A 23,134-nucleotide genomic window follows, 5' to 3' on the forward strand; every position below is an offset into this window, starting at 1 on the left:
CCATTTTTTTTTTCTGTTTCGCTCAATATTTTTCTGTTTGTTTATTTTGGGAAAACAACTATCCCAAATGAACTTTATCCCGCTTATTACATGGCTATTTGCCACAAAACATAAAAATTAGACACAAAACTTTGTTCTATTCCTCAATTAAACACAAAGCTGACAGAAACTAAAACAGCTGATGGAGTATACACTAACCTGCGCATTATTGAGACACAAGATGGCGCCAAACAGTCAAAAACACAAAGCTGAGAGAAACTAAAACAGCTGATGGAGTATACACTAACCTGCGCATTATTCAGACACAAGATGGCGCTAAACAGTCAAAAACACAAAGCTGAGAGAAACTAAAACAGCTGATGGAGTATACACTAACCTGCTCATTATTCAGACACAAGGTGGTGCCAAACAGTCAAAAACACAAAGCTGACAGAAACTAAAACAGCTGATGGAGTATACACTAACCTGCACATTAATCAGACACAAGATGGCGTCAAACAGTCCAAAACAGTCTAAAGTACACTATGGGTGTACTCGCACCGAATTGTGCCCTGGCACGTTTTCCGCTTCGTTTGAGAAGTGCGAGTGCTCCGAATCGGGCTCAAGCATGGTTCAGTTGGCCGGCCCTGGAAGAGGTGTGCCAGAGAGTGGTTCGGTTGGGCTTTGAACACTAACTGTTGTAGTTTATTAAAGACGCAAACCCCTCACTGCACGACAGCTACACCTTCAGTAAACCTCCTAATACCTGCTGTACAGGGACTTTTATAATAATTTATGATCGTCAAAAATTGTGGATCTGTTCGGCAAAGTATTTGACTGCGCGTCACTGCATCCCAAACAACTGAAACGACCAAAAACTAATATAATGTCCACTGTGCTGAGCCAGAGCTTTCTTTTCCTGTTCCGTTTTCCTGTTCATTTCTTTTCATGTTCCTGAACATTCGCATCATCAATGACCTAAGTGTGCTCGGGTTCGGTAGATGAAAAAATGCAATGTGAGTGCACGCTTCGGCACGGTTCAAAGCAACTGTACCTAGTGTGAGCGCACCCTAAAGCTTTCTGCTGTCCTCGGGTTACTGAACAAAGACTCAAAGTAATTAAGTTGTTGTTATTACAGTAGAGCTGTTCATCTTTCACTATTGCCTTTAGCAGGATGAGAGATCTGTCGTTCATGTAGTCAAACAGTCAAAAAAACATCAGCTTGACAGATAAACATAATGTGTATGAACATGGATGTGAATGTATTCATGGTCAAGATTAGGGCTGCACAATATTTCGCTTCAGCATCGATATCACATAGGCACATCCGCAATAGTCGCATCGCAGGATCTTCAATGTTGAATTTATATGTTGGGATTATAGTTGACCGGGAGCCACAGTTCAGAACACATGAGATTTGTGGAGTCACTGCAGAGTTGAACTAAAATGGAGTAGAAATTTCAGGCACTAGTATTTGTACCATATGAAAATTTTAATAAAGACTAAGGTTTTTGAATAATTTCTACAGTAAAAACCTTACAGTGTTGTCTTACATTTGATTATTCAGATTCTGAACCTGAATCGGTTCAACACTCCCCAGAAAACCATCAATTTCACTGTTCTCTTTGCTCTATTGTATTTTTTCTATGCTTGTAATTGATTTATTATATTTGATGCATGATTCACGCCCCTACAGAATCATCCCAACCAGTCTAAAATAAAAGATGTAAATATTTCCCAATAGAACTGTTCAAGCTCAATTTGATGAAACTGTATTCAAATATTATTGAAGAAAAGCAAAAAAAACGCAGAGTCAGATTTTTCCAACATCGTGCAGCCGTATAGTCAAGATGTTTCAAAGTTCCTGGATGAGCCTGTGTTGTTTAGCAGTTGTTATCTGGGAATAACATACCTTGGAATGTCACGACTGACCAATCAGAATCAAGTATTCCAGACAGCCATGTAATAAGAAGTAATAACATATAGCCAGCCCCTTTGAGGGTAGCTATAAAGCTGGATTTATACTTTCGCCTGGCGCCGTATCGCGCACCTCACGAAACGGACGAGGCTTTTATACTTTCTGCGTTCGCCGTTGTGATATTTTTTAAAAACGACAGGGGGCGATCAAAAGAAACTGACCATAAAATCAGACGAATAAACAGCGAAGTAGGACGTTTTCGTAACTACGTCATATCATTAATATCGTTCAAGATTTTTAAACAAATTATTTTTATAAACATTCAACATTTTTTTTTTATCAAACTTTGATGCATTACTTGCTTTTGTTCATATCTCGGACAGTTTTACCTATTAAAGTTTATTCAAATATTAATGACAACAGAACATGAATTGCTCTACAAATAGATATTTTTATTATGGCAAGAAGAAAAGCAAAAAAAGCACACTTACTAAAAATACAGATGTTTTTTTTAGATTTAGCCTGCTCCAGAATTGACACATTACTGTCTGGCTAGTTTCTGTCCTCTTCTTATGCTAAAAAGGCAATAATGGTCCAACATTCCTGACCATTATCACTAATAAAGCCTAGAAAAACCGGGCATCAGTATATATTTTTTAAACCACACTGAACTGAGCTAAACTGAACTGGATTTAAACACTAAAAACTCAACTACACTGTTCCAATTTACTATGACCCCAATTTGAAGCTGCTTTGACACAATCTACATTGTATAAGCGCTATACAAATAAAGGTGAATTGAATTGTAAATCAATAGGTTTAAATATTCATTCCCCGCTATCAAAGAAATAACATGCTACTTCATTTTAGTTTGTAACTATTAAATTGTTTTAAAATTAAAAATTGTATTATTTACATCAGTGTAAAACCTGTGACTGGTGGAAAAACATATTCTGTAATTGTGTACTTGTGTCTCCACTTTCGCCATGGCCTCTTTTGGCTTTAACAAACTTATCCCTCAGCTTTTTTCAAACTTTTTACCAAAAACTTTCCTCCTTTCTCACTGCTGTTGCAATTTCTAGCAAAGAATTATTGATCATCTGGTCATTTGGTTAAGATGTGTGTACAGTCGTACTAGTTTCAGACTAAATCTCTTCAAAGCGATTCATGTTCAACTCAAATCAAATCAAGCGTGGTGCCACGTGAACTGTTCGCTCGAGTTTTTAAAAAAAACACACCCAAATGTCGCACACACCCAAATCGAACCTCCGCAAACACAGTGATGATGTCACATTTGCCGCGCGCACTCAAGCGAACTAGCGGACTCGTCGAGTATAAACCAGGCTTAAGCCTTATGTGGCCCTTAATAAAAAAAGCTTGACACCCCTGATTTACATCATTGGACACACATTGTGAGCTACTGTATTTGTGTGTGTGTAGATGAATCGTGATTCCTCTTCCAGTGATTCTGAATCGATTCTCAAAACTATGCTATATTGGTCTTATTGTGATTGATTGTGCTTGAGCCGTAATTTATACTGCTCTGGATCTGGTGTGAAGACTGACTTCCCTGTTGATGTTTTCCTCCTCCTCTTTTCTCCTCTGTCCGGCTGTCTCAGCAGTTGTTAACCTGCTCTCTCTTCTTTTCTGACTGCTCATATGAGGCTGTCTTGCAGGTGAGTCTGTCCTGCATGACTTAGCCCTCTGAATGCCGCACGAATCATCTTACTTTGGAGTTTCTTGACTTAATTAGACTTGCTTCGTTCAATGTTAGCAACCCAATACAGTAGCATCATCCAAAAAACATCCTAGCAAACACTGTGGCATGCAAAAGTCCAATATAAAACACCCTAGCAACTATAATGCAGCAACATGATAATATACCACTATAAACATCCTAGCAACTGCTTAGCAACATTCTAAACTTTATTAAGAAAACCCTATTGCAAACGCATAGGAACTTCTTTAGATCATTACAAAGACCCTGGCAACACAGCAACTTGTTTAACAACTGATCTGGAAACTGCAGAAGACGGTGCTTGTAAATTCCTCAGTATTACTACTGAGTAATACTGAACACACTCCACACAGAGCCGTACCGCTCTACATATTTAATGCTCTTCTTGGATTGGTGAGTCCAACCCGTGAGCCACACTTAATGAATTCATTCATCGACTACACACACACACAGAGACACACACACACACACACACACACACACACACACACACACACACACACACACACACACACACACACACACTAGAGCTTTCTGGAGGGGAGGAGTTTGCAGAATTATAACCAAGACTAATGCTCTTCATATATATGTATGCACACGCACACACACACACACACACACATATGTTTTTGAAAGAGTCGCGGCTCATTTGAGTAATAGACGACACGGACAGGACTGTCACAGTAATGTCTGGAAGTTACATGGAGCGTCACTGCTGACACACACACACACACACACACGCACACACACTGCTCCGTTCGGCATGAAGATCTTCAGCAGGTTCCACTATGTGTGGTATCTGGTGAGTCAGTCATGTTTTTAATAGTTGTGTGTTATAATCAGTCATGAATGCTGATGAAGTGTGTGTGTGTGTTGTTTGTCTGCTGGTTCTGATGTTGTTTGTTTTTATGTAACATGCATTCATCATTATAGAATTGTCATGAAGATAATATCTTCTGTAATTGTGTATATTCTACAGGGGTAGTTTTGATATGTAAATGCTGTTTTATGTGTGCTGTTAAACAGAAGTTGGAGCTACGATTTAAGTGTCATTTAATATTGGGTCAAATGATGATAATAAGTTGGCAAAGAAAGTAACTGGTGCTGTTTGATTTATTCATTTATTTATATCTCTTTACATATTTTTATTTATTTATTTATTTACTTAATATTAGGTAAAACAATGGTAATTATAAGTTGGCAAAAAAAGTAACTGGTGCGTTTCATTCGAATATTTATTTGTTTATTTATTTATTTGTTTGTTTGTTTATTTATTTATTTAATATTGAGTAAAACAATGATAATTATCATTTGGCAAAAAGTAAAGTGCATTTCATATGAATATTTGTTTGTTTGTTTGTTTATTTGTTTATTTAATATTGGGTAAAACAATGATAATTATCATTTGGCAAAAAGTAAAGTGCATTTCATATGAATATTTGTTTGTTTGTTTGTTTATTTGTTTATTTAATATTGGGTAAAACAATGATAATTATCATTTGACAAAAAAGTAATGTGCATTTCAAATATATATTTGTTTGTTTGTTTGTTTGTTTATTTATTTGTTTGTTTGTTTGTTTATTTAATATTGGGTAAAACAATGATAATTATCATTTGGCAAAAAAGTAACTGGTGCTGTTCATGTGAATTTATTTATTTTTGTTGCACTGTAAAACCCAAAAAGTTAAGGTAACTCAAACCGTTTGAGGAAAGTGATCACAACAAACCATTTAAGTTCAAAAACTAAACTTTATAAGTACTGTGAACTTAATCCATTTGATTAGAACCCAGTAAAACCCGATAAATGAAGAACTCAAACCAACTGAGTAATGTAAAATTCAAAAGTTAAGGCAACTCAAACTATTTGAGGAAACCGTTTGCACCAAACCATTTGAGTTAAACGAATTATATGAGTACTGTGAACTTACTCCATTTAAGCTGAAGTAATGAGGTATTTCATTAACCTATTACATTCAACACTGAGTTTAAACTCTTTTCAAATTAGTAGAATTAACTTTCAGTAACTTTTGAGTTAACTACACTCATTTCATTTCATAAAGTTGACTCTTGGGTTTTACAGTGTGGTTAAAACAATGATAATAATAAGTTACCCAAAAAGTAGCTGGTGCTGTTTGTGTGTATTTATTATTTTGTTTTATTTGTTTTTTTGTTTTTTATAAACCTGAAAATTAAAAGGCAGACTTGAACTGTTTTACGTGATTAAAGCTTTGCAGCACAGTCTTATATCTGTTTATAAAGAGCAGGTTATTGCTGAAATGAACTAAACAAAAACACTACTTTTGAAATATCTAATTTCCAAAACATGATTTACTCCTATTCTGCAAGAATTTTAAAGCCAAATATCTGAAGTGTTGAAATAAGTTTGATCTTGAAATTAATTAAATAAATAAATAAATAAGTAAATAAATAATTAAGTAAACAAATAAATAAGTAAATAAATAAATAAATAAAAATAAATAAATAAATAAAAATAAATGAATGAGTAAATTAAATAAATAAATAACTAAAAAAGTAAATAAGTAAATACAAAAGTAAATAAATAAATATGTAAATAAATAATTAAATAAAAATAAATTAATTAAAATAAATTAAATAAATAAATAAGTAAATAAATAAATAATTAAGTAAATAAAGTAAATAAAATAAATAAATAAATAAATAAATAAATAAATAAATAAATAAATAAATAAATAAATAAATAAATAAATAAATAAATAAAAATAAATAAATTTTTAAATAAATAAATAAGGAAATAAGTAAATAAATAAGTATATAAAAATAAATAAGTAAATACATAAATAAGTAAATAAATAAATAATTAAGTAAATAAAAAAATAAATATATAAATACATAAATACATAAATAAGTAAATAAATAAAAATAAACAAATAAAAATTAAAACAAATAAGTAAATAATAAACACTTGCATTTCAGTTTGTAATAAGTACAGGTGACCTATTTTAAACATTTCTCTAGATGTTTGTGTATTTTCACTGCAAGTTCCAAAATTCTGGGCCAGTTTAATGAAGTAACTTTTCCAAAATAAATCACCTAAAACAAAACCTGTTTAAAATTTACTTAAAGGAGTTTAAAGATCTTTATTACAATAATAAGAAGAAGAACAAATGTAAATAGTTTTGACTAACTAAAGTAATTTTGTGTCCAGGATAAATGGGTACCTCCCTCACAGATCTCTCTTTTAAATGAATGTTCTTACATTTTAAATTAATATTGAAATTAGGATGCTCTACAATTAAACAATTATACAATTATATATATACAGTTGAAGTCAGAATTATTAGCCCCTCTTTAAATTTGTTTCTTTTTTTAAATATTTCCCAAATTATGTTTAACAGAGCAAGGAAATTTTCACAGTATGTCTGATAATATTTTTTCTTTTGGAGAAAGTCTTATTTGTTTTATTTCGGCTAGAATAAAAGCAGTTAATAATTTTTAAAACTCATTTTAAATCCATATTATTAGCCCCTTTAAGCTATTTTTAAGCTATTAACCATCGTTATGCAATAACTTGCCTAATTACCCTAACCTGCCTAGTTAACCTAATTAGCCTAGTGAAGCCTTTAAATGTCTCATTAAGCTGTATAGAAGTGTCTTGAAAAATATTTGGTCAAATATTAATTACTGTCATCATGGCAAAGATAAAATAAATCAGTTATTAGAAATGAGTTATTAAAACTATTATGTTTAGAAATCTTCTCTCCGTTAACCAGAAATTGGGGGAAAAAATAAACAGGGGGGCTATAATTCAGGGGGTTGAATAATTCTGACTTCAACTACGTTAAATTTGTCAGTGCCAGAGCCAAAAGTAGAGCAAGTGTAGCAAAATATCTAAGATTATCATCACAGTCTAAAATTGAATACAATTAATAATGAATTAATTTGAATTTAAGTGTGTTTAGTGACCAAAAAAGAGATTTAGTGAGCAAAACTCTTATTGTAATAAATATAACAGTTTAATAAAACAGTTTTGTTCAAAAGCAGCAAAATATATTATCTATATTCATTGAGAACAGCATACAAATATTCATTTTCAAAAGGGGGTGCACTCATTTATGCCCAGCGTTGTATGTGTGCGTGACCTTCACTTACAGCTCTTATAGTTGTAATTGCTAGTTGAACAACACTGTATGTTGTTCTCTAGTTTTGTTAGCAGCTGTAGCTCAATAATTTTTTCTCCAGGCACCCTAAGTATATGGAGCGGGCGACGAGGCTCACATTACAACTCATGGATGCTTGATCGGGTTTCAGAGAAACGGAAACCAAATCTTCTTTTTAATAACAGTTGGTGCTGTCATGTCTGTTCTGCTCATCCTACTGTAAACGTACAAACAAAGGGTCATGGAGACTGTGGTACTTCACTGTTGTGGGTGGATACAAAGCTAAAAAGAGCAGCGTTAGTCTTTATACAAGCTATTAGTTTATATATAGCATATAAAATGACTAATGGTTATGCCAAGATGTGCATAGATTTTTAAAATGTGCATGAAAACGTATGAGTAGGATAAACTTTCTATCAGAAAAGAGAAGATAATGATGGATAAACTATGATGGAAATACATGTGGTGAATAAACGCATGCACTTCATCATCATGGGATTTATATGTTCACAGATGATAATCAGATATAGATGTGTTTGAGGGACTTTGCATTAATGTTCATTTACAGCAAATGTTTCCAGCTTTGCAGTTTCGCAGATCTGAAATGTTGTTTTGCTGATTGTAAAAGGCCTCAGCCCTCCGTCAGTCCGTCATCACAGTGCTTCAGTATTATTATTCTTCCATTATTATTCCCTCCAGAACTGTCTTGAGCATCTGTCTGTGCTCCTAGAGCGTCTCATGCCTCCAAAAGCCACTGTATTCACCGCGTTCATTGCATTTCGTCTTCAGAGGCGCAACTCATTTATTAGAGAAGAAAAAACACTACAATGCTTTTCCATCGCATCAAACGATGATATTTGTGCGAGTTTATCCAGCCTGATCTCACGAGAAAACGCAAGTATTTTATGTTTTGACAGTTTAGTGGCTAATTCGTACGAATTCGTACAAGTTCAGTCGTACGAAATGGTACGATTTTAAAAAGGAGGCGTGGCACCTAACCCCGCCCCTAAAGCCAACCGTCATTGGAGGATGAGCAAATCGTACTAAATTGTACGAATTAGATCATACGAATTCGTACGAATTAGCCACAAAAAAAAAAGTTACGAATTGCCGTGAGATTGTGTTAGTTTATCAGAAAGTGATGATTTTGTTCTCTTTTGTTCCTCGTTGGATGGAAACTCTGCTTCATTCTCAAGTGTTTTATGCAATATTTCATCTAGTTTGAGTTCACTTCAGGCAAAACTCAAACGCAAACCACTTTCCAAGTCCTGAAATGAAACCCAATTCTCCTATTTCGTGCACTCTGAGTACCTGGAATGAAGTGTCTGCTAAATGGGTTAATTGGATAATTGAGTCATTTCTGATTCATGGGTTGATTTCTCCTCTGTGAACTGGAGATGTGTTAAATCTCATACTTAGACGAAGTCCGTTAAACAGAAAGTGGGGGGAAAAACGTACGGGGGGCTAATAATTCAGGGCTCATACACTGGAAAAAAATGATTTTCTTACTTAGATTTTTTTGTCTTGTTTCTAGTCCAAATATCTAAAAATTTTCTAGACAAGCAAAAGAAAAATGGAAAAATATGCCAAAATAAAGTGAGTTTTCCTTTAAAACAAGCTAAATAATCGGCCAATAGTGTAAGCAAAATAACCTCATGTCAAAAGCATGAACAATATTATTTTGCTAACCCCATTGGCAGATTATTTAACTTGTTTTAAGGAAAAACTAACTTAATATTGGCATATTTTTTTCTGAAAATAAGCTTGTCTTGAAAATGCTTCTTGATTTAAGAATTTTTAGATATTTGGACTAGAAGAAGACAAAAGGTCTAAGTAAGAAAAGCCTTTTTTGCAGTGTAATTCTTCAACTGCAGATTGTCCTGTATGCTGTGATAAAATTGGAAGTGCTTTTATTTAATTATTTATTTATTTAATATACATTCATTGACATGACTTGAACATTCAACGCAATCTCACGGCAATTCGTAACTTTTTGATTTAGTGGCTAATTCGTGTAAATTCGTACGATCTAATTCGTACAATTTAGTATGATTTTCTCATCCCCCAATGACGGTTGGGTTTAGGGGTGGGGTTAGGTGCCACGCCTTCTTTTTAAAATCGTACAATTTCGTACGACTGAACTCGTACGAATTAGCCACTAAACTGACAAAACGTAAAATACTTCCGTTTTCTCGTGAGATCAGGCTGGAACATTTTGTCATGAATATTTTCCTTACATCTTGGAAAAATCATGGAGTTTTAGAAGGAAAAAAGTGTGATCTTAGTCATGTGTGGTTTAGAGCAGTTGAGACTGTAACCCATCCTCATCTACTAGTGTGTCACTCTTATCAGTCTTCAGTTGTTTGAGGTTTCACTCCAGGATGAAACGCCGCAGGATCCAGTGACAGCTCTAGTATTACCAGCGCTCTGCTAGTCTGAGCTCAGCTGGGCTGAACTAAACTAGTCTGACATCACATCTACAGGAAGCAGGAATTAGGCAAAGCTTTAACAGGGGAATGCAAAGTTTCTTGGGGAACCCCATAGTGTGCAGTACATCAATATGACTGTAATAGCAAATGCACATGCCGCTATATACAGTATAGTACACATCACGATGGTTTGTTATTAAATTATTGATTTAATACCAATTTTTGGTGTGCATCGGAAACCAAGCAGAATGGTTTTCTTGTCCAGAAATTCTGTAAGTTTTGATCCAAATGCTGAAATATGAGCAAGCAATAAAGCCATGTTCAGAAATCAGTAAGACAGCAGAGGAAACTTCACTGTTTAAAGGGATTCGGTTTATCTGATTGTTGTTCTTTATGTTTTCAGATTGATAAAACTATACGAGTAGAGCAAATTTGGGCTGATATTTATTTGATTTTCTTTGGTTGCATTGAAAAAAAGAATTGATTTGTTTTATTTAACAGTAAAGCATGGGTTTTTTGCTTTTAAAAGTTGTAGGGATGCTTTCTTTTACCTCAAACCAAGGGCGTAGGTTTGCTCTTGACATTGGTGGGGACCCAAACAAAGTTTCAGTCCAGGCTCTTTGTAAATATGTGCCACAGCCTACATTTTCTGCAAAACATAAAATACGCCATAGATATTTACACTAGATGTCACCTATGCTGTCAATAGAGCCGCCATTTTAGTACAGGGTAGCGCTCCTTTGAAATTTATGTGAGACCAAGGTGCAGTGGAGCACTGTGGCCATCTGGAACCCAAGATATATACAAGTATATCTATGATCGGGAGTTTTCCCGGTGGTCAGTATGCAAATCTTTTTTTAAATTACGAACATTTTAATTTTACATCACTTTTTTACATTGATGGATAAGTGATCGCATGAGCATTGCTGACAAAAAGCGAGTGTTGGTGTGCATGGAAATGTATTACCCTAAATAAATTTGATCTAATCCATGACCTGAAACACACTCCCTCTCCTGCTTTCACTTCTCATTGAAACGGACGGAGCGATTCGTTTGTGAATGAATCTCCGTTATGAACGACTCGTTCACTTAACCGACAATAATACAAGTTTCTGGCACCGCAGCATCTCGTTGTCATATTTCATTTACATTGTTTGCTGATTATATTCAACAAAACTAGCATAAGCCTAGAGTTCAGTGCGAGTTGGTGCTACTTTGCCTTATGGTCAGTGCTGTAAGTGACTGTATTATCATCAATACTTGTTGAGCACAAAAGTTCGTAACATAAAAAACATAAAAAGCAAAGTCTTACCTATGAAATGTTCTGCCTTTATGCTTTGTTTTCTTTGTTTGCTCGTTACTACACCCGTACAATGCTAAAGTCCTGCATCTTCACAATGACTTTGGTCTTGACTAGTGTGGTTGAATGACATTTGTGCTGGGAGCACTGTACTAATGTGGCGGCGCTATTGACGCATGCTCAGGGTCTGTATACGATATCTAGTATATCTATCTATGAAATACGTTGCTTCGGGTACGTTTCATCGCATGTTTCAAATGATAAGTTCACTAGAGGGCGCTATATACTTTTTTGCGAATCTGAAATGCGTTACTTAGGGTGCGTTTAGTTGTTTGTTTCAGATACACATCCTTCTAGTACACGTCCAGGAGAAGGCATAGCTTGTCATACAGATCAGCTAGCGAACCAATGAGCTAAACCCAAATAAATAGTGTTTAACAAGCAGACGTAAGAGAAAAGTGTACTGCAACCACATAGTTTTACCTTGATATAACATTGCTTTGATTTCTACTTGTGGAGTTGATCTTCACCGAACTCGGACTCGAGCGGTTTCAGCACAAATACAACACTATATACATAAGGTGCCGGCTGCTAGCTTTCCTTCGAAAAAGAGTAGGGGTTTACCATAAATAATAATAAGGTTATATTATGCAATTATTCTTTGATTTACAGTAGTTTAGCAAATTGGTGGCAAAACATGGCCAAAGCATCAATAGTTACAAGCAACACCACCAAAAAGTGCTGTTAATTAGACCAGCAGGGGGCGCTCAACCTGCGATTTGTGTGGGTCCTAACGCCCAAGTATAGTGAAGGGGACTTTATACTGCTATAATCCCAGGATGTCCTTCGAAAAAGAGTTGGGGTTTAACCCCGGCATCCTGGCCAAATTTTCCTACTGGCCTTTGTTCATCATGGCCTCCTAACCATCCCCATATTATATTGGCTTCATCACTCTGTCTCTACCAATCAGCTGGTGTGTGGTGTGCGGTCTGGGGCAATATGGCTGCCGTCGCGTCATCCAGGTGGATGCTGCACACTGGTGGTGGATGAGGAGATTCCCCCAAAAATGTGTAAAACGCTTCGAGTGTCCAGAAATGCGCTATATACATGTAAGGTATTATTATTATTATTATTATTATTATTATTATTATTATTATTAGTCATAAAAATCTGCAGCAGAAAATTGTCTGTTTGGAGATGGATCCGATGATGCAATAATACTCATTACAAATTATAGACAGCATTAAGTTGTTTTGTGGTGTTTATTTGGTGTTGGGCAAAGAACTGCATGAAAATTATCTTTTATTTGTCGATAAATGTCTCTGCAAATATCATTAGTGTGAAAAGGAATCAAAGTGATCATCCCCATACTGCCCCTAGTGTTCACTTTACCTATAAACTGCAGTCAAACGTGTGTAGAAGTACGTTTTTGCGGTTTTGCAATGTAAGCTGCAGCACTTATTTGCAAAATTGTGTGTGTTGATTTTTTTGCAAGGGGAAAGCAAAGTGTCTTGGGGAACGATACTTTTTTTATACACATTTTCATGTGGTAATACAAGTCCTGCATTAAAAACGCTTCTTTTTTTGGTGAACGCAACAAGCTCAAAATATGCAATACACAAATGCAAACACAAACAAATGCTGACACTATTCAGATCTTTTGATTTCTCCAATCTTACATTTTTTTAAATTGTTGTCAAAATGACTCTGTTATGAATTAATCCCCTCATAACAAAAGTCTGTCATGATTTTACTGTTGGTGCACATAGAGCTTTTGGAGAATGTTTTATTTTTGGTTGTTGCTTCTCCTTTCTGTATAATAAATGTAAATCGAGCTTTAAAGTGTTCAAATGACTAACAAATGAAACCGTTTGTTCTGTTCAGGACTTTTCAAATGACGACACCAAGCTGGAGTATAATGTGGATGCCGAGAATGGGATCGTCATGGAGGGATATCTGTTCAAGAGGGCCAGCAACGCCTTCAAAACCTGGAACAGGTCAGTCATTGAACATCTACAGCTACAGCAACACAAATACAGTCAAACCAAAAACAATATCAGTAAAACCAGATACCAGTGTATTTATATTTGTGACTCTGGACAACAAAACCAGTCGTTTGTGTTTGTAAATTGAGCTTAATATATAATATATAGAGTAATGTAAAAATTATTGATCACGTCACTGTTTTTCTCAGAAATCATATTTCTGAAGGTGCTGAAATTTACCAGATGTTGGTAATAACCAAAGAGATCCATATATGCAAAGAAAACAAAATTAATTAGTTTACAAATGAAGTTCTGTGTAATAAAATGAAATGACACAGGGAAAAAGTATTGAACACATGAAGAAACGGAGGTGTAGAAAGACATGGAAAGCCCAGACAGCAGCTGAAATCTCTCAGTAGTTCTTCAGCAACCCTCTGCCCTTCCTAAGTGTAAATGATTATCAGCTGCTTCAGTCCAACATCTACATTAGCTGGAGGATGAAGATGAACCCAGGGTGGACATTTCAGCAAGTCAGTGATCCAAAACACAGCCGAGGAAACTCTCAAATGCTTTCAGAGCAAGAAAATAAAGCTGTAGAATGGCCCAGCCAATCACCTGACTCCAATCCAATAGAAAATACAAATTGAAGATCAGTTTTGATAGACAAGACCCACAGAACCATCAAGATTTATACGCTGTGTTGAAGTCTGTGAAAAACTCACACCTGAGCAATGCATGTGACTTCATTCTCCAAATGAGAGGCGTCTTTAGGCTGCCAGCACCAAAAAAAAGCCTTTTATATACAGTTTTAAATACATTTCAGTAGTTCAGCACTTTCTCCTTGTGTCACTCCATTGTTATTATACAGAACTCATTTCTCAGATTGTTTTGTTTTATTTTTACCTAAATCTGGTTCAATTCCAGGTCAACAGCTCCTTTAGGAATATTTTTTCCAGGGAAAAAACATGACGTGTTCAATACTTATTTGTCCACTGTCTGTATATATAAATATAAAAGTTCTGACTCTGAAAGTTGATTAAATAAGCTTTCCAATGGCGTTACTTTGGATAGTAATTAGCTGAATTTATAACTGTTTGAAAATCTGCAATCTGAAGGTTCAAAAAAATCTAAATAATTAGAAAATTAGGCATTTAAAGATGACCAGATGAAGTTTTTACCAGTGTACATTATTAATCAAATATTATGTTTTTGAATATTTATGGTGGGAAATTTAAACAAAGGCTTCGTGAAACATATAATAGTCTACGGAGACCCGGAAGGGACGTGATGGTGGGGGAAAAAAAAGGTGGAAGAAAAAAAAAACTGTGATAGTAAAATATATATATTTTTTTAAGTTTTTGCGTTCCCTCGCAATGATGTTTTGCGTTATTCCGCAAAGATATTTTGCGTTTCCTCACTGTTTTTCCACAAACACTTCCTGTTCACTTCATACATGTCAACCCTACCGTTTTTGCCGGGATTCTCCTGTATTTTACCATTCTCTATCATCCTATCATTAAGTATTTTCCCCTATTTCTCGTGTAATTTTAATCTTGAAAGCACGCTGAAATTAAGATAAAAATGTCTGCGTTCACTTTCTTTCCATTGAAGCGGTGCGTCGATTTCCGCCCTTCATATGCAACCTCTGTATTAGCGAATGCATGTATATGGACACGCTACGTATGATAAACTGATCCCAGATCAGCTTCTGTACACGCCATTTAAAGAGGAGCTAAAGTGCAGGACACTTTAGGATTCGAGTGTGTGTTTAAACAGACAAACACACTAATATGTAGACACATCCGTCCTGTGTGTTTTATTTTAAACACAACTAATTTTCTCTTAAATGAGCACAAGCATTTTTTAAAGTAATGGAGTGCTTTCATTATAGATCTGTGCATTCTTACAGAGACACCTCTGTTATCAAACAAAACAAAACAAAACGAGAGATTCATTTGCTGTTCTTCACTTGTTTGATAACAGAGGTGTCACTTTAAATGGCGTGTACAGAAGCTGATCTGGGATCAGTTTATCAAACGGAGCGCATCTTTATGCATTCGCTATTTCAGAGGTTGCATATGAAGGGCGAGGATGGATGCACAGCTTTAATGGAAAGAAAGTGAACGCAGACATTTTTATATTCATTTCAGCGTGCTTTAAAAATACACGAGAAATAGGGGAAAATACTTAATGATAGGATGATAGAGAATGGTAAAATACAGGAGAATCCCGGCAAAAATGGGAGGCACATGAAATGAACAGGACGTTTTGAGAGGGAACGCAAAACATCTTTGCGAGGGAACGCAAAAACTTAAAGTATATATTTTTTCCTATCACTGTTTTTTTTTTTCTCCCTCCCATTTTGTTTCCCCATCATCACGTCCCTTCCGGGTCTCTGTAATAGTCTAATGATTTCTGGCATAAAACAAAAAATTCTAATGTACTGGCAGTTTATGACAAGGTTTCTGTAGCGTAATATATACCATTTTGAGCAACGTAAACAATAACAATAGTCCTAATGTATTTCCTGTTTTACATGTTTAATTTCTATAGCTTCCGAGAATCCAAAAAGGTCCACATATTGACAAATAATGTTATGAAAGCTGTTTTAACATTAAAATATGATTGAAATGCCTCGTTACAGTTATGATATAGTATGATAACAAGCAGGAAATGTTCAAGGGCCAATGACATGACCACATTGAAACGATCTATACAACACCAACCCAGACAATATAGCACTGCAAACTATTACAAATGTTCATAAAAGTCACCTTTTTTCAACATTTCAAAGTTAAAAGTTGTTGTGAAGAAAGATAAAGTTCCCATAATGCAATTCAGAAGCAGAAATAAATGGAGAAAAATAAAAACATGAATGACAAAATATGGAAAACTGCTGATTTCAGGGTATTTTTTACAGTGTATATAATATACACACACACACACATTGTCAAAACAGACTTTTATTTTGGATGCGATTTAATCTTGTCTTTTTCTTTTGCTCATTCTCAGTTAAATTGCTCAATTACAATAAACATCACTCTAAACGTTTACACATTTACAGTCACCTTAGTTATATTTCATCAATTGTAATCCATTGCATACTGTACCTTTCTATCAAAATTATATGACATTATCAAGATTAATGTTTGAGCATGTTTAAGCTCTGAGTTTATTTCATATATTATTTTCCTTTTTTTTTTAAATGAAGCGATAATATGATAAAATGGAAAAGTTGAAGGTGTCTGATTACATTTTGATTGATAAATTGCAGTGGTTTAGCTTGTTTCTCACCTTGTTTTCCTTCGCAGGCGGTGGTTTTCCATTCAGAACAATCAGCTGGTGTACCAAAAGAAGTTTAAGGTAAAAGAGAGGTCATCTAAAACAACAATCAACATTTCAAAAATGTAAAAATACATTGAGCAATCTTATTTCTTTGTTTTCAGGATAATCCTACAGTGGTGGTGGAGGATCTGAGGTTGTGTACTGTCAAACACTGCGAGGACATCGAGCGCAGATTCTGTTTCGAAGTTGTTTCTCCGACAAAGTGAGTGAAAGCGAGCCCGTTTCATTGTTTTATTTATTATTATTCCTCTTTATTTTGATGCCAAGTGCAGATGCCATTGTTTATCCAGAGATAGATTATTAATATTATTATTATCTTTTAATCCCACTTCAACAAACTCTCAATACGTTGGCTAATATAAATATTGACAGTACCAATGATAAAAATAGCAAGGACATGAGAAAAAACATAATAATAAAACATTTAAAAATTGAATTGAATATAAAAACAAACAGCAAAATTTGATAAAATAAGATTTAAAAATTAAAAATGTAATTAACTAAATAAAGGGTGTTAGGGATATTAGGGATAGACATTTTACTTGAAAAATTAGTTCTGGTGCCGCAAAAGTAGTTCCTGAAAATCTTCAAAACAATGCACAACAGTCTTAAATGAAGGACTCACAAAACCATCAAACTAGCTTTACTGCAATTTTAGCAGTAATGACCCCAAAACACAAAACACAGACTGTCCCAGAATGGTTTTCAGCATTTAAGAAAACATTGAAAAAAATTTGACCACAATGAGCTTCTAATCTTAAATCATAAGTTATGGCCTTAATCTTGGGGTATACCCATGCAGTAAAATATGTGTTTTCAAAACAATTTTGTCAACATACACAAAAATTACTCCCGAAATATTTTTTTTTCTAAAATATGATCATTTAAATACTGTATGCTCTATATAACACATTTGGACACATAATATTAATTAATTATTTGCAAAATGTATTTTTGCTTCATTATTTTCTAAGAAAATACACTACCTGACAAAAGTCTTGTCATTGGTCCCAGTTGTAAGAGCGACAAATAATAACTTGACCTCTAGTTGATCATTTGGAAAACTGTCAGAAGGGAGATTTTTGCCATGAATAATCTGTTGAACTGCATCCCAATCATCACAAATACTGCAGAAGACCTACTGGAGCCCGCACGAGGCCAAGATTTTCACAGAAATCAGTCAAGTTTGGTGAAGGAAAAATCATGGTTTGGGGTTATATTCAGTATGGGGGCGTGCGAGAGATCTGCAGAGTGGATGATCAACATCAACAGCCTGAGGTTTCAAGACATTTGTGCTGCCCGTTACATTACAAACCACAGGAGAGGGCAAATTCTTCAGCGCTCATACTTCAGCCTCCACATCAAAGTTCCTGAAAGCAAAGAAGGTCAAGGTGCTCCAGGATTGGCCAGCCCAGTCACCAGACATGAACATTATTGAGCATGTCTGGGGAAAGATGAAGGAGGAGGCGTTGAAGATGAATCCAAAGAATCTTGATGAACTCTGGGAGTCCTGCAAGAACGCTTTCTTTGCCATTCCAGATGACTTTATTAATCAGTGATTTGAGTCATTGCAGAGATGTATGGATGCAGTCCTCCAAGCTCATGATGGAGTCAGACACAATATTCATTCTGTTTCCACTGCAGCATGACTTTATATTCTATACTGGACATTATTTCTGTTAGGTGACAAGACTTTTATCTAAGCAAAGTCAGACCTTACTGTCCTAATTAAATCATTCAAAATCAAGGCATGATCATATTTTATTGTGGTAAAATAAGCGTAATCTAGAGGCCTTTACCTTTCATATAAGCCACTTCTGATACCAAATGATCAACTAGTCAAGTTATTATTTGCTGTTCCTAAAACTTGGATAGGCGACAAGACTTTTGTCAGGTAGTGTACATTAACATTGGAATAAATTCTTTATTTAATAAATAGAATTGCCGCTGGACTGCAGCTCTGTACAAGACGTTTGCCAGCGGAGAAATTAAAATGATCGTGCCCAACTGAGCCTGGTTTCTCTCAAGGTTTTTTTTCTTCACTTTCGCCAGTTAGTGAAGTTTTTTTTCCCTCTCCACTGTCACCACTGGCTTTCATGGTTCAGGATCTGTAGAGCTGCGCATCGTTGGATTTGCTCTTCAATATTTGGACTCTCAGTAGTGATTATTAAACCACACTGAACTGAGCTCAACTGAACTGAACTTAAACACTACAAACTGAACTACACTGTTCCTATTTACTATGACCTTTTATGTGAAGCTGCATTGACACAATCTACATTGTATAAGCGCTATACAAATAAAGGTGAATTGAATTGAATTGAATATATAACATTAAAAGCATGAATAACTAGCAAACACTAACAATGCATCAAAAGCCAATGTTATTACTAAGCTTTCACATGTCCAAGAGGACTGAAACATACAAATACAGTCCACAATTAACTATTATATTGAGAATACAGTTGAAGTCAGAATTATTAACCCCCTTTGAATTTTTGTTTCTTTTTTTAAATATTTCCCAAATTATGTTTAGCAGAGCAAGGAAATTTTCACAGTATGTCTGATAATATTTTTTCTTCTGGAGAAAGTCTTATTTCTTTTATTTTGACTAGAATAAAGGCCATTTTTTATATTTTTAAGAACCATTTTAAGGTCAATATTATTAGCCTCTTTAAGCTATATTTTTTTAGATAGTCTACAGAACAAACCATCGTTATACATTAACTTGCCTAATTACCCTAACCTGCCTAGTTAACCTAGTTAAGCCTTTAAAAGTCACTTTAAGCTGTATAGAAGTGTCTTGAAAAATATCTAGTCAAATATTATTTACTGTCATCATGGCAAAGATAAAATAAATCAGTTATTAGAGATGAGTTATTAAAACTATTATGTCTAGAAATGTGTTGAAGAAATCTGCTCTCCGTTAAACAGAAATTGGGGAAAAAATAAACAGGGGGGCTAATAATTCTGACTTCAACTGGAAGTCATTTACTGCATTTTTCCCCTTAAATCAGTGACATCGTTTACAAACTTGAAAATTAAAGAATCAAAATCCTTGATCAGAATTAGTGTTGATTTTCCAGAATATATTTATCTGATGTATTTTTACAGGTTTAATTTAGTGTATGTTTTCATCCCGAACATAATGAAAGGGTTGTAGATCTGACAGTTCACAAGGGGTTAAATAAAAAAAGAGGTTTTTGGCTAGTAATTCTCTATGCAGGAAAAGCCCAGAATATAGCTACTGTAACATTTAAATGAATGCAGCCATATTATGACAGTATAATGACAGACTGTACTGAAAGCTGGTTTTATCTCCACTACAGGAGCTGCATGATGCAGGCAGACTCAGAGAAACTGCGGCAGGCCTGGATTAAAGCCGTCCAGAACAGCATCGCCACCGCGTTCAGAGACAAAGCAGATGATGCAGAGGTATATTGCACTCTCTAGAACCCATGTCTAAAACCAGGACCCCGTCTTCTCTCCCCCTACCACACCACAGCCATTATATACACTAGGGGTTGATGGACTTTAGATTTTTAAGTCATTTAAATAAAGTGTGGTAACTCTGTGCATGTGTGTGTGGCAGAAGATGGACAGAAAGTCATCTACATCTACAGGCAGTCTGGACTCAGCTGGAGACGTGAAGGAGAAGTGTGTGAAGGGTGAGAACGCTCTGCAGAGGGTCATGGCAATCTCTGGGAACAGCAGCTGCTGTGACTGTGGCCAGCCGGAGCCGCGCTGGGCCAGCATCAATCTGGGCATCACACTCTGCATACAGTGCTCCGGCATACACAGGTAAGCAGCCGCTCACTGATTGGTGGATATTCCTCAATGTAGAGCTTGATTTAAAATGTGTGTGTGTGTGTGTATTTCTATAGTGCTTGGCTAGGATGCAAATAATGCACTTTTAACTTAAAGATTTTGTTCTGTTTCTAGTCCAAATATCTAAAAATTCTGAAATCAAGAAGCTTTTCCAAGACAAGCAAAACATATTGTCTTGATTTCAGAAGTAAAACCTCAAAATTTAGTGAGTTTTTCCTTAAAACGAGTAAAATAATCTTGTGTTCACTTAATAAGTTTAATAAATTTATAAGATTAGGGATGGAGAATACGATCATGCAGGATATGTGCTTATAAATACTAATAAACATTTAATATTTTAATAGTAAGGCAAGAAAAAAGTCACTAGTTCACATTTTTACCGTATAGTCCCTAAAGTGTTTCTTAAACAACTAATATGACCATAACAAAAAAGCAAAGACAACATAACAAATCTATTAAGTATATAATATATTGAAAAAGGAGGAACCAATATATTAGTTTATTAGTATCGGTTCCTCCTTTTTCAATATATTATATACTTAATAGATTTGTTATGTTGTCTTTGCTTTTTGCTTTTATGTTTTTTTAAATTAAATTAATAAATACAAGCGCAATAAAGTACTAATTTACTGATTATTAATAGTTTTTAAGGTCGCAGTTGGATTTAGGTATTTGTAGGATTAGTATTGTAGAATACGATCATGCAGAATATGTCCTTATAAGTACTGATAAACAGTTAATTTTTAATAATAGGCAGGAAATAAGTCACAAGTCACTAAAATATATAATATTTTATAGAATCATCCTTAAAGTGTTACCTAAACTAATATGACTATAACCGATATATCGGTTTCCACCTGTTTGAATATATTATACACAGTACTTAATAGATGTGTTATGTTTTTGTTTGTTTGTTTTTTATGTAAAGCTATTAAGCACAAACAGTAAACTCATAAAAAAAACAGATTCATTGCTTTTGTTAGAATAAATGTTTTGTGTTTGTCAAAATAAAAGTCTGACATTTGGGCTAAAACAAAAAGAAATATGCAATGAAATAATAATTAAAAAATCTAATAAATTACTTTCAGACTTTATTTTAAGGTTCTCGCTATTAACAAACCATTAATTAAGACTTTTAGCTCAATGTACTAATTTGCTGCTTATTAATAGATTTTAAGGTAGTAGTTGAGTTTACATATTGGTAGGATTAGAGATGGAGACTAAGATCCTACAGGATATGTGCTTATAAGTACTAATAAGCATTTAATATTTTAACAATAGGCAGGAAATAAGTCACTAGTCACTATAATATATAATATTTTATAGTATCATCCCTAAAGTGCTACCTAAACTAATATGACCACAACCGATATATATTTTTTCCCCTTTTTTAATATATTATATACTTAATAGATTTGTTATGTTTTTTTTGTTTGTTTTTTAAGTAAATCTATTAATCACAAACAGTAAACTCATAAAGAAACAGATTCATTGCCTTTGTAAATAGAAATTTCCTGTTTTGTCTAAGTACTAATAAGCAGTTAATATTTTAATAATAAGCTACTAGTTTATATTTTATTGTATCGTCTCTAAAGTGTTCCTTTAAATACCTAATATGACCATAAACGATATATCGGTTTCCCCCTTTTTGAATATATTATATCTATCTAATAGATGTTGTCTGTTTGTTTGTTTGTTTGTTTGTTTGTTTGTTTGTTTGTTTGTTTGTTTGTTTGTTTGTTTGTTTATTTTTTAAGTAAATCTTTTAAACACAAGCTTAATCAATTACTAATTTACTGATTATTAATCGTTTTTAAGGTAGCAGTTTGGTTTAGGTATTGGTAGGATTAGTATTGTAGAATACGATCATGCAGAATATGTCCTTATAAGTACTGATAAACAGTTAATTTTTAATAATAGGCAGGAAATAAGTCACAAGTCACTAAAATATATAATATTTTATAGAATCATCCTTTAAGTGTTACCTAAACTAATATGACCATAACCGATATATCGGTTTCCACCTTTTTGAATATATTATATACAGTACTTAATAGATATGTTATGTTTCTGTTTGTTTGTTTTTTTATGTAAAGCTATTAAGCACAAACAGTAAACTCATAAAAAAAACAGATTCATTGCTTTTGTTAGAATAAATGTTTTGTGTTTGTCAAAATAAAAGTCTGACATTTGGGCTAAAACAAAAAGAAATATGCAATGAAATAATAATAAAAAAATCTAATAAATTACTTTCAGACTTTATTTTAAGGTTATTGCTATTAACAAACCATTAATTAAGACTTTTAGCTCAATAATGTACTAATTTGCTGCTTATTAATAGATTTTAAGGTAGTAGTTGAGTTTACATATTGGTAGGATTAGAGATGGAGACAAAGATCCTACAGGATATGTGCTTATAAGTACTAATAAGCATTTAATATTTTAACAATAGGCAGGAAATAAGTCACTAGTC

The 23,134-nt window shown here is 34.1% G+C and overlaps 1 protein-coding gene across 2 annotated transcripts in view; it reads left to right on the forward strand.

Annotated features, from left to right (window-relative positions):
• The window catches only part of LOC130215816 (arf-GAP with coiled-coil, ANK repeat and PH domain-containing protein 2-like), a 101,290-nt gene that overhangs the window by 53,610 nt on the left and 24,546 nt on the right, over window positions 1–23,134 (forward strand). For both annotated transcript variants that reach the window (XM_056447658.1, XM_056447659.1), the window contains exons 10-14: window positions 13,388–13,500; window positions 16,800–16,851; window positions 16,935–17,035; window positions 20,163–20,268; window positions 20,426–20,634. In XM_056447658.1, coding sequence (XP_056303633.1) covers window positions 13,388–13,500; window positions 16,800–16,851; window positions 16,935–17,035; window positions 20,163–20,268; window positions 20,426–20,634 — 581 coding nt within the window. The remainder of the gene's footprint in view (window positions 1–13,387; window positions 13,501–16,799; window positions 16,852–16,934; window positions 17,036–20,162; window positions 20,269–20,425; window positions 20,635–23,134) is intronic.

This window comes from Danio aesculapii, chromosome 22, assembly GCF_903798145.1.
Source record: "Danio aesculapii chromosome 22, fDanAes4.1, whole genome shotgun sequence".
NCBI classification, from domain to species: domain Eukaryota; kingdom Metazoa; phylum Chordata; class Actinopteri; order Cypriniformes; family Danionidae; genus Danio; species Danio aesculapii.